This window comes from Octopus sinensis, linkage group LG7, assembly GCF_006345805.1.
Source record: "Octopus sinensis linkage group LG7, ASM634580v1, whole genome shotgun sequence".
Lineage (NCBI taxonomy): Eukaryota > Metazoa > Mollusca > Cephalopoda > Octopoda > Octopodidae > Octopus > Octopus sinensis.
The window spans coordinates 101,164,719-101,180,934 of record NC_043003.1 but is presented as its reverse complement, the minus strand read 5'-3'; the positions used below and the strand labels follow the sequence as shown (position 1 = coordinate 101,180,934).

The following is a 16,216-nucleotide window of genomic DNA, read 5'->3' as shown; positions in this document are numbered from 1 at the left end:
CCACGAATCAGGGCAAGGAACAACGGAAAGGCGGTAGGTAATAACCGATGCGATAAACACATTGGCTACCTCCGCCCTCCCTTTCAGGGATAGCCACCGCCAAGACCAGGTCTTGGTTACTGCAGCCACCCTGCTCGATACCTCGCCCCAATTCTTCTCTATTTGGAGGTCTGGACCGAACCAAACCCCTAGCAACTTAATCGGACCCTCCGTCCAATGTCCCACGACGCTGTCAGGAGGCATCGACTTGCCTCTCCAGGTACCGAGTTGCAAGCCGACTGACTTTTCGCGATTAACTTTTGCTCCTGTCACCGTCTCGTAAACCTCTATGGCCTTGCCTACTTTACATAGGTGATCCATTTCGGTTACGATGATGGTGATGTCATCCGCGTACGCTGACACCGATTTTCCACTACCTGGCTGTCTCGGGATGCCGCTCAGTTTTCTCAGTAATGGCTCAAGAGCCATCACGTACAAAAGCGGGGAGAGCGGACACCCTTGACGAACCGAGCGCTTGATGTTGAACGGCTTCGACAAGAAGCCGTTCACCCGAACTACCGAGTCGATGTTGTAAATTTGGATAATCCACCTGAGGAAGCCAAGGCCCAGCCCGAACTGTGCCAGGGCAGATACCAGGTAGCGATGGTCGACCCTATCGAACGCTTTAGATTGGTCTAAATGGACCAGTGCCCCACCCTTGCCAGAATCACTATTAAACCCCTCTATAGTTTACCGCATAAGATGGAGATTATCCTGAATGGTTCTGCCGGGAACAGCACATGTCTGTGCCTCCCCGATCAGACCATCTGCGACACGCGCCAATCTTTTTGATAACACTTTGGCTAAAATCTTCAACTCTGTGTTTAGCAGAGTGATGGGCCTGAAATTATCAATGCACTGCCCCTTGCTCGGGTCCTTTCTGACGAGTGTCACTACTCCCCGGCGCACAGATCTGGGTATGAACCCGTTCTGCTGCCAGTTCGCATAGACCTCCACCAGTAGGTGCCCGAACAAGTCTGGCATACTCTTATATAACTCATAGGGTAGACCATCTAAACCCGGCGCCTTGCCCGCGCCGCAGTCCACCATCGCCTCAACCACCTCCCCAGGCGTGATTGGCCCTTCACAGCCCTCCGCATCTCGCCCCGATAAGCGCGGCAGCCTGTCGAGGAGGTCCGTAAAGGCCCTCCTCCTATCCAGTCTGCTGCACTCACCGAAAAGCTGAGCGAAGTGCTCCTGAAAGGCCTCACACATCTCCTCGGGCTCGTTTATCAACTCACCTTGTTGGTGCGTCATAGATCGAATCATGGCGTCGTTACCACGCTGAGCTTCCACCACTCGGGCCCATCTCACGGCGTTGATTCCTTCACAACCCATTACGTGGATCCTAGCCCTGACAATGCAGCCCATGTGTTTGGCCTCAAGGTGCTGGTTTAACGCCAGTCTCTTGGCCGCCACCTGAACCGCAGAGCCAGTTTTCAAGGCTTCCTCTAATTCCTTAACTAGATTAGATTCCCTCCTAGCCTCTCTAGCCACTAATCCTATGCTATATCTAATTGACTCGAATTTGATGGCTCGCTTGAGGGCATACCACCATTTGTTATTAATGATGGCACCAGATAGCGCCCTCTGAATTATAGTCCTAATCCGGTCTCTGTACTCCTTAATCGCCAAAAGGGACGTATTAAGTTTCCAGTAACCGGAGCCTCTATTTTTAACCTTATCTATGTCAAGCTTACAGGTGACCATTTAATGATCACTGTAGCTGACCAGGTAAAACTGTGGACACTTAGCTATTTTTCTGTCTACTTTTCTAATTAGTATCCTATCTATATATGACCTGGAAGATCCGTCGCTGTTTGACCATGTCCACAATGGAGCGTTCGGAAATTCCAACCTATAAGGATCTGCTAGCTCAAAGCGGCTTAGCAGTTCCAGGAAGCCAATGTTACCTTTTCTATCTGGACGCAAGCCAACACAATCTACATCCGCTTTGCAAATTGTGTTAAAGTCTCCTAGCACAACTAATGAATGCGAAGTACCTCGGCTTTCTGCCCTCCACAAACACTAGCACCCTCTCCTCCTCGCTGAGCCTCAATATCTCCGGTATTTCTTCTAACGTTTGGACCTCCGCCTGAATCGCCATTGTGATACATTGGCTTTGCCAAAACCCCTCCTCCTCTACTGTAGCCTGGAGGATAGTGATCTTGTCCTCCAGGCCCAACATCACTGCCGCCACCAGGCATGTGGCGTCCGCTTCTGGCGGAATATTTTTCATTAATATTTTTGAGGTCCTTCTGCCTCTGTACAGGGGGAGAAGGACTATATTCTCCGCTTTTTGAGGTTCGGTTGATAGCTTCTTGGCTATCTCCTCAGTCCTGAACCTCACCTCAACTGTTCCAAACTTTCTGCCACGGTTTATATACGTAATGTCTTTCCTTATTGTCTTCAGACAATCCTCTATTTTTTTTTCCTCCACTCTTTGAATGCTTTTCATTGTTGTATTGTATGTCTTGTAGATAATCCTTTTTCTTTCTACTTCTTCTTTCTTTCTGACGTCTGATTCCACTGCTATTTCATTTCCTTCCTTTTTCAAAAGTGCTTCATACTTTTCTAGGTTGCTCTTATCTGTGTTGATTTTTTTTTGTTTTTTTCCTGCAACTTCTGCGAACTTCTTCGCTGGGGCCTCTTCTTTTTCCGGCGTCACCGCCGGTGAACTTTCTTCACCTGATACAGGTGAATATGAGATAGGAGTCTCCATCTCTGGATGTGGCTTTACAAGCCTTTTCAATTGGCTTTAACAAGCCTTCAAAAATTTTGGCTTCACAAGCCTTTTGTGTATATCTTAAACTGTTTCACAACAATTATATCAAAACAATTCCCCCGTGGGGGGGGAATTTTAATACGTAGCCTTCGCGCGAAGGCTACTAACAGTTTTTACACAGAAACACAATATATATAAAACAAAGTAACAATAGTTAAATTCACAAACCGGTAATAAACAGCAAAATGACAAACACAGACTGGCGTATAACAGACTGGAATTGTTTTATTCCTACCCACAAGGGGCAACATAGAGGGGACAATACAATCGGGAAAAAAATAATATAATGAGTTATGAAATTTGTACAATGTGGTGTAATGCCCACTCGATCCCTGAAATCGAGTGGTTACATTTCGTCATTTTTTTTCTCAAAGATACATTTCACAATAAAATTCAAAATCATTTTACATATATTTCAAAAGAATTTTCAGAGTGTATTATCACTTCAACATTTTGCAGAATTTAAAATTCTTTTCACCAATAAAGTTTTCAAATAAACATTTTCTTTTTTAAATAAATTCCATTACCTCGACCAAATCTTCATAGATCTCCATTGTTCTTGGCCACCTTACAAGTCGGCATTTCATGTGTTTTAACACGTTCTTACCGGCTGCCTCGATGAATGCATCGGCGCCATCCTCGTGGACTAGTGCACCCGTTTCTTTCCATTCGGTGCCCGTCCTGACCCATGTGTATCCATCTGTTTCGTTTATCACATTTTCCATCTCCTCACAATGCCTGTGATAGACCAACGTTCCATAGAATTTGTATCGCCTGTTCTCTCTAGTCTTCCTCTTAGGACTTATTTCCTCTTTGCTCTCCTCTCTCGGTTTCTCTCTTTCTCTCTTTTTGTTTTCTCTTCTTTCTTTTTCCTTCTCTTGTCTTTTTGGCTCTTTGTCTGTCGTCTCTCTACCCTGTGCCTTATCTTCCTTTCCTGTTGTTTCTTTTTCTTTTCGTGTGCCATCTTTTCCTTTCTCTTGCTTCTGTTCCTTCTCTTGTTTTTTCCCTGTTTTTTCTCTTTCCTTTAGTGTACTTTCCTTTTCTTTCTCTTGATTCTGTTTTGGTTCTTTCTCTATTACTTCTTTGCCCTGTGAATTTTGTTCCTTTTCTATTAATTTCTTCCCTTTGATTTCATTTTCCTTCAGTGTGTTGTTACTTCCTTTCTCTTTTTGTTTCACCGTTATTTCCTTTTCCTTGCTTTCGCTGTTCTTTCCTTCGTGTTCTTTTTTATTCTCTTTTTTGTTTTCTTCCGTTGTCTCTCCACTTTGTGTCTTTTTTCGCTCCATTTCCTTCTCCGCTGTGAATTCATATAGCGGACATTCCTTTCTTATGTGTCCTCTTGACCCACACAAGTAGCAGTTCGGCTTTCTCCCCTCCACTATCACGGCCATTGTTCTCTCATTTTCTAGTTCAATTTGGAAGGGAAACCTTTCTATGTCTTCTATTGTGGCCATCAGCCACATTTTCACTCCGAATCCCTTCCAGTTCACAACATTGGTCTCCTTGATCGACCCTATTTCTATTTCCTCCTTTGCTGCCCCAATAATGGCTGTTACCAGCATTTCTGTTTTAATTTCTGGGGGCACCTTTGGGACTCTTACCCGAACCCCTCTTTTTCCTTTATATGTAGGCCACATGATGAAGTTTTCAGCTTTTAGTACCGTGGAAGCTAATGAGGCCGCAACTTCTTTTGTTGCGCATCTCACCTCCACCGTACCATATTTCTTTCCTCTGTTCACGTACGTTGCCTTTTTCATAATGTCCCCCAGACATTTCTCAATTTCTTCTATCGTTACTCTCACCAATTTTTTTGTAATCCTGTCTTGCGTCCTGTACGTTATAGTCTTATTATTTTTTTCTTCTATCGTTTCAGCAGGTGGGACTAGCTTTATGCTGTCACCCTCCCTTTTGATGAATTTTTCATAATCAAATAATTGTTCTTTTCTAAAAAACACTTCTCTTACTATAAGAGGCTCATCACTTTTCGTTGCGGCGACCCCCGCGTAAGTCTCCATGACTTGAGGGTCGACGCACCTTCTATAATAAGGTTCCAACACGTGGCGGCAAGAGCCTCACGCGATTCAACTTTTTTTCCAATTTAACAGTTCACACAAAAATTAACTAACCAACTCGATGAAGACTGGAATTGTTAGCTCTTCTTTTTTCTCTACATTGTATACTTTATAGACAATAGTCTTTTCTTTAATTTAATTAATTTTTTATTATCCATCTGGACTATTCCATTTCTGCATGCTAATTTTATTTTTAATTTATTCCCATTCATGTGAAACCACTTATTCAAGTTCAAATCATTGATGCAATTTTATACCAATTGCTATTTTTACTTTTGTTATATTATACTTTAGTTTGATTTTAATTATTACTTACTACATATAATTCAATTGTTATTATTATTTTTATTGTTAAAGTGAAAGCATCTGACATAAAATAGAGAAATACTTTTGTTTCACTTTTAACACGTAATACTGAAATAGTGGAGAAGATATGATATTGCTATGGGCTCGCTCTAGGCAAGAAGTTGAACATTTTTTTTTGCCCATGAAACTACATGGACCCTAAGTAAGGCATGTGTAAAATTTGAAGGAAATTGGTTGTGTAGTTCTCAAGTTTTAGGGAAACACACAGACAGACAGACACACATTCTCAGTTTTATATATATATAAAGATATATTTATATGTATGCATATGTATATATATATATATATGTATGTATATGTATATATATTATTACAAATTTGGGATTTTACCATTAAAGCTCCTATTTCAGGATAACCTTATTGTAACATAGAAAGTTATATCCAATAAAATAAGCATTTTAAAAAAATTCCATAATATACAATAGAATTATTTGAGAAAATCTGTATAACTTACCTGTTATTAATCTGTGGGGAAATAAGATATATTTAATGACTGCTACATGTGTTTCTGTGCTGGAGGGGAGTTTATAAAGTCTATACCTAATACATAAAATCCACCAGTGCGTCCTCAGGCTATTTATCTTATTGTTATTATTATTAAAGGATCAAAGTAAAAATACATATTATAAGTCATATTAAATAGAAAAATAAGAATATGAATACAAATATAATAAAAATATATAAATTGCAAATATATTTTTAAAAAAATTAAATTAAAGAAATTAAAAAATTTTACAAATTAAACACCTAAAATTACAATACTGATATATATAGAAAATGCTAAACCTAAGGAAATCCTCAATGACTATTATTAACACATCAAATCCTACAACCTACCTATATAAACATTACAGGTATTAATAATTTAGTGTAAGATTTATCCCTATCTATACAAGATAGTAAAAAATTATCAAAGGCAGAATACTTATCGATTTAATGTTTACTCCTTCTCCTTCCTGTGTAAGTAAATGGCTGCTCCCTCTGTCATGTGTTAAGTATTATGGGAATAACATAAATAAAATAAAATAACTAGAAATATGTTATACTTTTAAATCTAGCTGTAACAGGATTTTTTATAGTGTTTAAAATTTAGAGATTTATGTTAGATTAAATGTGCAAAAAATACTTGATGCAGTCACAATATTTTAAAAGAAGATTTCCTTAAAAATTATTAACTTAAAAAAAAAATTTGTATGCAACAATGTCACAAACAAATGATTAACAAGTTTTTATTTTGAGTTTTTCTTTTTTTTTGTATAAAGAAAGTTTTTAATAGCACTATTTCTGGTTTCTATTAATGAGGAACTGTTTGAGTTTTCCATGTACACAAATGTTTATACTACATGGAACATTTCTAAGAAATGAATCTTTAATTTACTGTTTGAGCACACTCACACAGTTGGTTATTTTTGTTCCTATTACTCTGATGTAATTTTCATTACATTATAGGAATGTGATGCAGTAGTTGGGATTTTTTGTTTTGTAATTGATGTTGGCTTTCACCTTCAATTCTTTCTCATTCTTGAATCTTTTGGTTGTTTCTCGTTCAATTATTTAACACCTCCCATAAGTGTCTTCACAATTTGTTAGCTGCATTATATCTGTATCCAATGTAAATCTTGACTTTGTTAGGAGTCTTTCTGAGATTTGGTGCTTGTCTTTGGCTGTTTTTGATTTGTGATTCTTTAGTTATATATTTTACCTTTTACTTGTGGCCATGTTGAGGCACCACCTTAGAGAATTTTCTCTTTGTTTTAGTGGAATGAATCACCCCCAATATTTTTAATTTCTTTTTTAAAGCCTAGTACTTACTCTATCGCTCTCTTTTGCTGAATCACTAAGTTACAGGGATGTAAACACACCAGCACTAGTTGTCAAGTGGTGGTGGGGGACAAACAGATGCAAAGACACACACACACACACACACACACACACACACACACACCACACACACAGTTTTTCAGTTTCCATCTACCAAATCTCACTAGGCTATAGTAGAAGATACTTGTCCAAGGTACCATAGTGTGGGACTGAACCCAGAATCATGTGGTTGGGAAGCAAGCTTCTTATTGCACAGCTATGCCTATAGGATTGGAAGGTATCATGTTCTAGTTCCTAGAATTATGGGTGACTGCAAATGGAATATTTATATATTTATTAAATTTGTTTTTATCCTCAGTTTGAGTGTTTCTCCATAAGGAAGAGATTAGGATTTCTTTTGCTTTTTGGTTTTTCTTCCGAGAACTCCATTACTAGTATTGCAAACTTCAGTACAACTTTTATCCCCATTGCCATACCTTGCATTTGTAAGTAATATTGCTTATTAAATAAGATTAGAAGCAATAGAATTCTGGATAGACCCACAAAGAATTCAGGAAAGATTACAAAAAGAGTTTATACTTGAAGGATTATAATTGGTACTAGAAAACAGCTATTTTCTAAAATGCAATATTACCTACAAATTCCAGGCATGATGATAGAGTGAAAGTTGCATCAATGTTTGTGACACTAGTACTGGAAGAAAATAAATCTATTCTCTGTCTGGAATTACTTTTGATGAACATTTCCTGTCCTATTTAATAGGAAATGGAAAAGATTCTTGGATGTCTGCTTCTTATCTTGGAACAAAGCATTCAAGAGTTAACCCAGTTCACTATGGAAATGAATAAAAGAGGACTTCCTCTTCTGGACATTCTAATAATTAAAGGAAGTGAGAAAGCAGTTACAATAGATCTCTACTGCAAGGACATGGACACACCGATATTTAGATTTTACCCTCCCCCCAAGAACATAATTTAGCAAAGCATATATGCCCAATGTTAGGTGAGAGAAACAACTAGTAGAACTAAATATATTCATTCAAAAACAAAAATACCCCCCCCCCCCAAAAAAAAAACCTAATAAATCATGTCATAACTAAAGTAGAAGAAATCTCAATCTCTGTCTTATGGAGAAACACTCACACTGAGGATGGAAACAAAAACACATGTAAGTATTCCATTTGTAGCCACTCATAATCCTAAATTCTACATCACTCATCAAATAAATAATTTAAAAATCACAAATCATCAACAACCAAAGACAACCACCAAATTTCAAAAAACTCCTAACAAAGGCTAGATACATATTGGAGAAAGAAATAAGTTTGAAATAATCGAACAAGGAACAGCCAAAAGGTTTGAGAATGGGAATGAATTGAAGGTGAATGCAAATATGCATTGCAAAGCAAATAAATCTCATCTATTGCATCACATCCCCACAATGCAATGAAAGCTACATCAGAATAACAGGAATAAAATTAACCAACTGTGTGAGTGAGCACAAATAGTAAATTAAAGATTCTTTTCTTAGAAATGTTCCATTTGTGCTCATGGGAAACTCAAAATATTCCTTTTTTACAAAGTAAAAGACAGAAATGATTTAATTATGAAAAGCAAAAGAATTCTAAACCAGAAATATTTAGCACCATTACTAAAATCAACTTTCTCTATGTGGATCAGAATACATATTTGAAAAGTTGAACAGCAAAAGTGCTTACACACAAAATACAATATGTAAACCCATAAGTTCATAACATTTTGTTTACATCATAAAAATTTAGAAACTTTAAGGGAATGTTTTATAATTTGTTTTTAACTATAGAACTCAAAGTAGATAAAGTTATGAATAATAATGAAGGGCATCTAGCTATAGAAACCATGCCACAGCAGACAGTTGGAGACTGGACAGCTCTCTGGCTGGCCAGCTCATGTCAGACTGTTCAACTATTGCCAGCATGGAAAATAGATGTTAAAGGATGATGATGATGATGAAATATTGGGTTAAAATCCCTTTTGGATAGAAAACCATGAAGGCTGCCCTTGGGTCTTGAACACACAACTTCTGTAAACATGACAGATGGACAAAAGCAACATTTTGAAATTTTAGAAACTTTGTTCTTCAATCTATTTTTATAGTATTTCAAAGGATTGCTTTACTCCAGTGGTAGAATGTCATGTTTACAGAATATGTGCTTCAAGTCCCACAAGCATCCTTCAACTTTCTCTATTCAATAGCGTTTTTGAATAGAGAAAAGGGTCTTTAACCCAATATTTACATGTTATTATTTATATCTTTATCTTCTTTTATATATATATATATAATAGAAATATTAAAATTACTAAGTCTCTATAAGAATGCCATATTAATATGGCGATAACAATTAATTTATATATATATATATAACTGCATTTTGTTTCAATTAATTTTGAAAATAATGAGTAATTTAGTAACTTTTGTTCTTAAATTACTGTTTGGAACATAAATGGGGGCATGAAATTTTGCTGGTAGTTCTAATTTAGATCACTTAAAAACATTAATTTTGCATCATAGAACCAGTACTTTTCACTCAGAGAGCTTTTTGTTACCAACAGAGGTAGTAGTTCCCTGAACTTCCTGCAGCCTGTTCTTATTCTAACAACTATACTTCCTCTACTGCTAATTTGGTCACCTAGGTAATTGAAGCTATCTCTTACTTCTAAGGAACTTCCTGGGCATTCCAGAGCATCTATTTCTGGTGTGTCTTATTGTTTACTGCCCCTGCACATCTGCTACAAACAAATTCTACTTTCTCTGTTAACCTTCCTGTAATTCCACTGTATCACTTATGTGTCCATAGTTTGCACCGAGTACACCATATGGAATTTCTACCTATACCTTGTCTGCATATACAACAGGACAGCTAACTAGAACTTAGATCTTTGCTAAGTTAACTTTAAGATGCTTTGATTCCAGGTTTTGCTTCCACATCTGCAGTTTTATTTCTAACTCTTCTACAGTTTCAGCTATAAGAACAACATCATAAGCATAGAGAAGTACCTGTCCAAGTTTTCAATTCCTTTGTTATCTCCTGGAGGACAATGATAAACAGAGGAGGACTGATAATCAAAGCCTGATGATAACTCCTACATGCATACTAAATTCGTTGCTGTACTCATTGTTAACTCTTACTTGTACATGGCTTGAATGACTCTCATTAACCATTCTTCTAGCTTCTGCAGTGACCACCAGGTGAGGGGCTGAGGCACCTTATCAATGGCTTTCTCCATATCAGCAAATGCCAATTGCAGGGGTTTACTTTTCCTTAAATACTTCTGCATCAGTAGTTCTCTTCCTTAGAACAAAATCAAATTGCATCTTATCTAGGTTAACTCTCTTCCTAATGAATTGGGCTACAACTTTTTCAGTGACTTTCATAACCTGGTCCAGTAATTTGATACCTACCTTTATAACAGTTGACTATGATACTGCTATGCCAATCATTGGATATAATACCTACAACCTGATTAATCATACAGGTGACTAGGCATCTCAGAGATAATTCCCAATAGACCAGGAGCTTTCCTAGTCTTCATATTCTTAATTGCTGTATCTATCACACTGCTGGCAACAAAAATGGCTGGACTCTCTGTCAAGTTCATATGAGGAAAACTCTTTCTCCCCATTCTATGCCTCTTTCTTTTCAAAATACTTAGTGCAAGTATACCATTATCCTTCCAAACACACTTCCACTGCATCTCAATTTTCTCTGATACACAGCCTTGATATCTGGAACATCTCATGTCCTTGGTCCTCATACTGAATAATATTGGCATATCTCTTCTGTTTCTCCCCTATCTCCTAGCTTTTCTGACCCCATTCTTCCAAACCTTCCAAGCAGCTTTTATGGCTCTGTCTACTTCCCTGTTCCATCACTATACCACCCTTATTCTGGCTGGAATTTTGTACCAGCTATAGACTTAGTCTGTAGCACTCAGTAGATTGAACTTCCAATTGACCCCTATATTATACACCTCTATCTTCTCTTCCTTATACACCTCTATCTTCTCTTTCTTTTCGTCAAATGCTTCAAATAATATGTCTCTAAATCCCCGACTGTTTGAAGGACCCTCAACAATGTCAAACCTTGTACCATTGCACAAAGGTGGAATATCTAAGCTTCTTGAGAAAACGACATTGGCCAATGGTGATTATAATGTTTATTTTCAGGTGATTTTAATGTAATCCATAAAATCAAGAAAGTTATCATTTTTTTCCCCTTGCATCATAGTTTTCCACAAATGAGAAAGAATATCCAATAAGATTATCTTCTTTTCTCAAAGTGGTTTACATCTCTGAATTCTTCTAGCTCTAAGTCTGAAGTCACTTAAAAACTAACCTATGTTGGGCAGTACATTCTTCACCAGGAAATGACTTTTCATTTACGAGCATCTGCCTATCCCATTTTCTGGTGTGAATGTAGTCAATCTGATTTCTGTGCCCACCAGATTCATAGGTGATCAAGTGTTGCAAATCAAGTCATTAGCATCATAAGAACTCCAGCAGCCTTGTTCTCTCCTCATTTCTAGAACCAAAACCATAACCTCCATGTGCCTTATATTTTTTTAAGAGGCACCCTCATTGGCTTGTAAATATATAATCATGTATGTATGTACATATGTATATAAAATATTTTGTCTTCTCTAGGCAAAACATCAAAAAAATTGTCTGGTTCGTCATCTTCCGAAAACCTGGAGTCCAAAGCACATGCCAGTTTACCAACCGAATGTACAGGACTTGAATGACGTCTCTTCATCTGAGAGTGACTCGGATGATCCATGCTAGGCAAGAAGACATCTTTTTCAAATGTGATATCTCATCGACACTACTCAAGCTATTTTTCCTTCTAATCAATTTAAAGACTGTATATTGGCAAAAAGAAAGAAAGAAAATTGAATTACATAATAAATACAAAAAGAAACCCAAACAATAAACAAAGCAAAAAAAATTAAGATTCTGTAGCCTGACTGCAGAAAATTTGAAAAAACTACTTTTTTAAAAATTAAGGTACATTTTTATTTACCAAACAGTAATTAAAAAACTTTTTTACACACACATTTAACACAAGTTAAAGTTGAATCAGTATACATACATACATTACCATTAGTTAAAGTTGAAATATTCTAGTTGCTGTATTGTGCTGCAAAAGCTATAGCTTTTGGGGTGAGATGGGGAAGGGGTCTGCAGATGTAAGAACTGCTAAACTGAAATGAAAATATATGAACTAAACATATTTTGTTATCATTGATAATGATAATATATTTTAAAAAAGAAAAACACAGCAGAAGCCTAGCTTTGATTTCATGTGATGTATCAGAACTATAACAAGGTTTATTCTATGGAAACTTTCAGTATATCAAAGTTGTATGCTGATCTCAACTCCGGGAACCATACTGTCTTATTTAGTGTGGTCAGTATAACTAGACAGCATCAAACCTTTATTTCTGTTTGTTAAATGCTGCTGTCGTCAATTTGCAAACCCCCTCTCCTTGTAAAGAAATAAACAAAAATTATACCATTTAACATTTTTTTATAATAACCATTTTCTTTCTCATAATATTCACTAAAGGAGCATACACACACACATACTGTGTGTGTGAGAGTGTGTGTGTATGTATGTGTCTATCTGTTGATGGATAACCAACTAAGAAATCTTTGTTCTGTATTTTGTTTCTAGCAGTGTTGTGTTCCATGACCAGTTCGCCTCACTGAAAATAAGTTCCACTAAGTTCGAAGTAGTTGCCATTGTAAGCAGCACCTATTTTGATACTGCAACTAGACCCTTACGTGCCTTTAGCCTTGGAAAGCTACCTCTGACCCTGAAAAAGGGTTATAAGTTCTACTCATTAAAAAGGAAAATGTTCGGTATGTTAGCTTGCAGTGCTGGGTTCAGCTCTACTTGTGACAATAGCTTGGAGTAAAACAAGCCACTATATTGTTAAGCTGCTAGAAATATCAGATAAATACATCTTATTATCTTGGATAATGTCTGATATTTAAAAAATGATCTAAGTCTGGTCTATTTGGTCAAAAGGTTGACCAAGCAGACTTGGGTTGAACAACAATATCTTGGAGAGGAAGTCACAGATGTGTTTCTTGAAAATGAACTTTTCAGTGGTGACCCAAAATGGAAGTATTTACAGTGATTATTATTGTTATTTACAGTCTTCCTTCCATGCAGGTAGAACCCATTGTTAAACAAAATTAAGTGGGTGGAGATTTAATTACCTGCTCCTGCAAGTGTTTTGTTTTTCTGGGTTTATACGTCAGGAGTACAGACCAAATTTGTATTGGGGTGGAGGTCAGTGAAGTCAATCCTCTCATTGATACCTAACTTTTACCCTCATCTGATCATGTAAGGTCTAGCAACTTATGTAATGTGGAAATTATGTGGATTATTTGCCATGTAAGAGCTGTTTGACAAATATTTTTTTTCTAGCCATGAGTATGGAAAGAAAAAAATGAACAGGTGTATTTGTGCTATTGTATAACCTCTAATCACACAATCAACAGACAACTGACTAATGGCATTCCAGCTGAAATTATTCCATGTATGTAGGACCACATTATCTGATGTGCCATTATTTTTTAAAGAAAAGATCTGAAGGTGTTAATTGATGGAGATAAGTTTTCTAGTGCTACTATAATTGACTTGTGTACCATGTTGTTGTTGGAGATTATGATTTTGAGTTTTCAAAATCCTAATCTTCAATATCTAAAGCAGAAAATGAATGTGGCAAGCTGGCAGAATTGTTAGCGCATCAGGCAAAATGCTTAGTGACATTTCAGCTGTCTTTACATTCTGAGTTCAAATTCTGCCAAGGTCAAATTTGCCTTTCATCCTTCTGGGGTCAATAAAATAAGTAACAGTCAAGCACTTGGGTTGATGTAATCGATTTACCTCCATGCCTGAAACTTTCTGGCCTTTAAAACAATATTTTAAACAGAAATCTGAAGAAATTCTCCATCCACCTTCAACCTCCCCCAAAGTTTAAGTTGTGGAGTAGCAGGAGCAACTGTATCAGACCTTGTTCCAGTCCACAGAGATGGAATATCTAAGCTCCTTGAGAAAATGGCATTTGTTCAATGGTGATTATAGTATTTATTTTCAGGCAATTTAAATGACATCTATGAAGTTAAGAAGGTTATCAATATGTTTTCATTGCATCATAGTTTTCCACAAATGAAAAAGAATATCCTATAAGATTATTTCATAAAGTACATTACACATATTTAATAACATGCTTTTCATTGACTTTATATGTTTATTTTTCTCTATTTATTTAGATATAACAAGCAGACCATGTGAACATAAAAAATACATTTTGTAATATATGTGGCAAATATACGCCTTAACAACAGAGGCAAAATATATCATCTTTTGTTAAACAAATATATTGATTGTATTTCAGCAATCAAAATGAATCCTGGATCCCTCATAAATTGTATTGAGTTACATTTTGGAGCAAAGGAAAGAAAGAAATCTACATTGTTTATAAGATCAATGGTTTGTTGTGAGTCACAACATCACACAGATGATTGCTATTTCTACTCATGCAAGTGACAAGATTTAATGGAAAAAACAAATGTAATATTTCACTATGCCACCTGTGAGAAGACCCATGTTTCATATAACTGCTCTTAAAATGAAAGAACAGAAGACACAAAATGCATCTCTTTAATACTGTGCCTCAATGTTTTACACAAATTCAATGATTTGCAGAGTGAACTTGGATTTTATGAAATTTCTGTATTATTTGGTTGAAGGTTAATTACCACTGATTTGCTTAATCCAGGTGACATACACTACCATCAGGAAAAAGAATTTCTTCCATATTTTACCTCAGACTGTAATTTAGTTTGTGGCATCAATCAGCTGGGTTTGATTCAGTGTATATTAAGAAAGTGTTTAAATTACTAAGCTTGTGATTAGCATTTTGATTCCTTCTTCTCAATGGTAACAAATATTCATTTATTCTTGTTGCTCACTCACTTTACTTGAAAGAATCTTTTGGAAACTTCACATTTCTCCTTGAGAAAACAAAGTATCAAGACTACTCATGGATTGTGTGTGAAAACTAAAGTTATTGCTGTGTGCCTTAGTCAACAGTATCGATATACTAAAATGTCATGCTTTGTGTGTGTGTGTGAGAGAGGGAGAGAGAGAGAGAGAGCTCTGCCAGCCCACTCACAAGTGATGGTGTGACTGGACAAAAAGAACATCTTTTATGGTCAGTTAATCATTGTAAAGCAATATTTTTTATTGAAGGTCAAAGGATAAAAGAAACATTCACAGCCACTAATCGACCACGAAAAAAAAAATTATTGTTGCCTCCTTTATACATAAAACTGGGGCCTCATGCAGCTATATGACAAAAATAATTGTTTCAAGTATTTATGAAGTATTATGAATGTTTATTTACAAACATTTAATCAAGAAATAAAAGGTGTCTATGTAGGGATATAAATAAAATAAAAATGAATGACAGAATTTGAAAAGTCTAAGATTACATGTGAACTTGATGTTTGGATTTTATTTAGAAATATTGTAAATATTTTGGTCTTGAAGTATAGAGATATTATGTTAATAGTGTTGAATCATTTTTACAGAACTATCAGAAATTTGGATGCAATATCATCATCATCATGTATTTTCATTCCCACTGGAATTACTTTCTTCAAAAACACAAATTTTTGAAAAACAAGGTGAGAGTTTTCACCCATAAAGATATCAAAGAGCTGGAGACAAGATATGGAAGTGGCTGGACCACCACCTGCTTGCTATAGGTCAATAAAGTGAGATTCACCAGAAAAACATGGAAGTAAATCAAGTAATTGTTTACCAAAATAGTCATTAAAATAATTCTATTTAGTACATTTATATTATTTTTGTCCTTATTATTCCTCTATTAATAAAGGGTTTAAAATTTTGGGCACTAAATAATATAGAATCTAAAATTATTTTGCCATAAGAAAACTGTTTCACCAACTTAATTTTTTTTAAACAAAAATGTTTTGGTATTTTTGAATTCACTAGGTCACTTATTTTCATTAAAACATCTTTTTTCAATTTGTACCTCAGGGTAAATATATATCT

The 16,216-nt window shown here is 36.1% G+C and overlaps 1 protein-coding gene across 6 annotated transcripts in view; it reads left to right on the top strand.

Annotated features, from left to right (window-relative positions):
- Positions 1–16,000, top strand: part of LOC115214039 (vasculin) — a 202,954-nt gene extending 186,954 nt beyond the window's left edge. For 4 of the 6 annotated variants that reach the window (XM_036505022.1, XM_036505020.1, XM_036505019.1 and 1 more), the window contains one exon: positions 15,730–16,000. In XM_036505022.1, coding sequence (XP_036360915.1) covers positions 15,730–15,906 — 177 coding nt within the window. In that variant the 3' untranslated portion in view covers positions 15,907–16,000. Of the gene's footprint in view, positions 1–11,766; positions 13,707–14,531; positions 14,694–15,729 lie in introns of those variants that run through there. The other 2 variants (XM_036505021.1, XM_029783062.2) reach the window with 2 other exon arrangements.
- Positions 16,001–16,216: the final 216 nt, after the last annotated feature.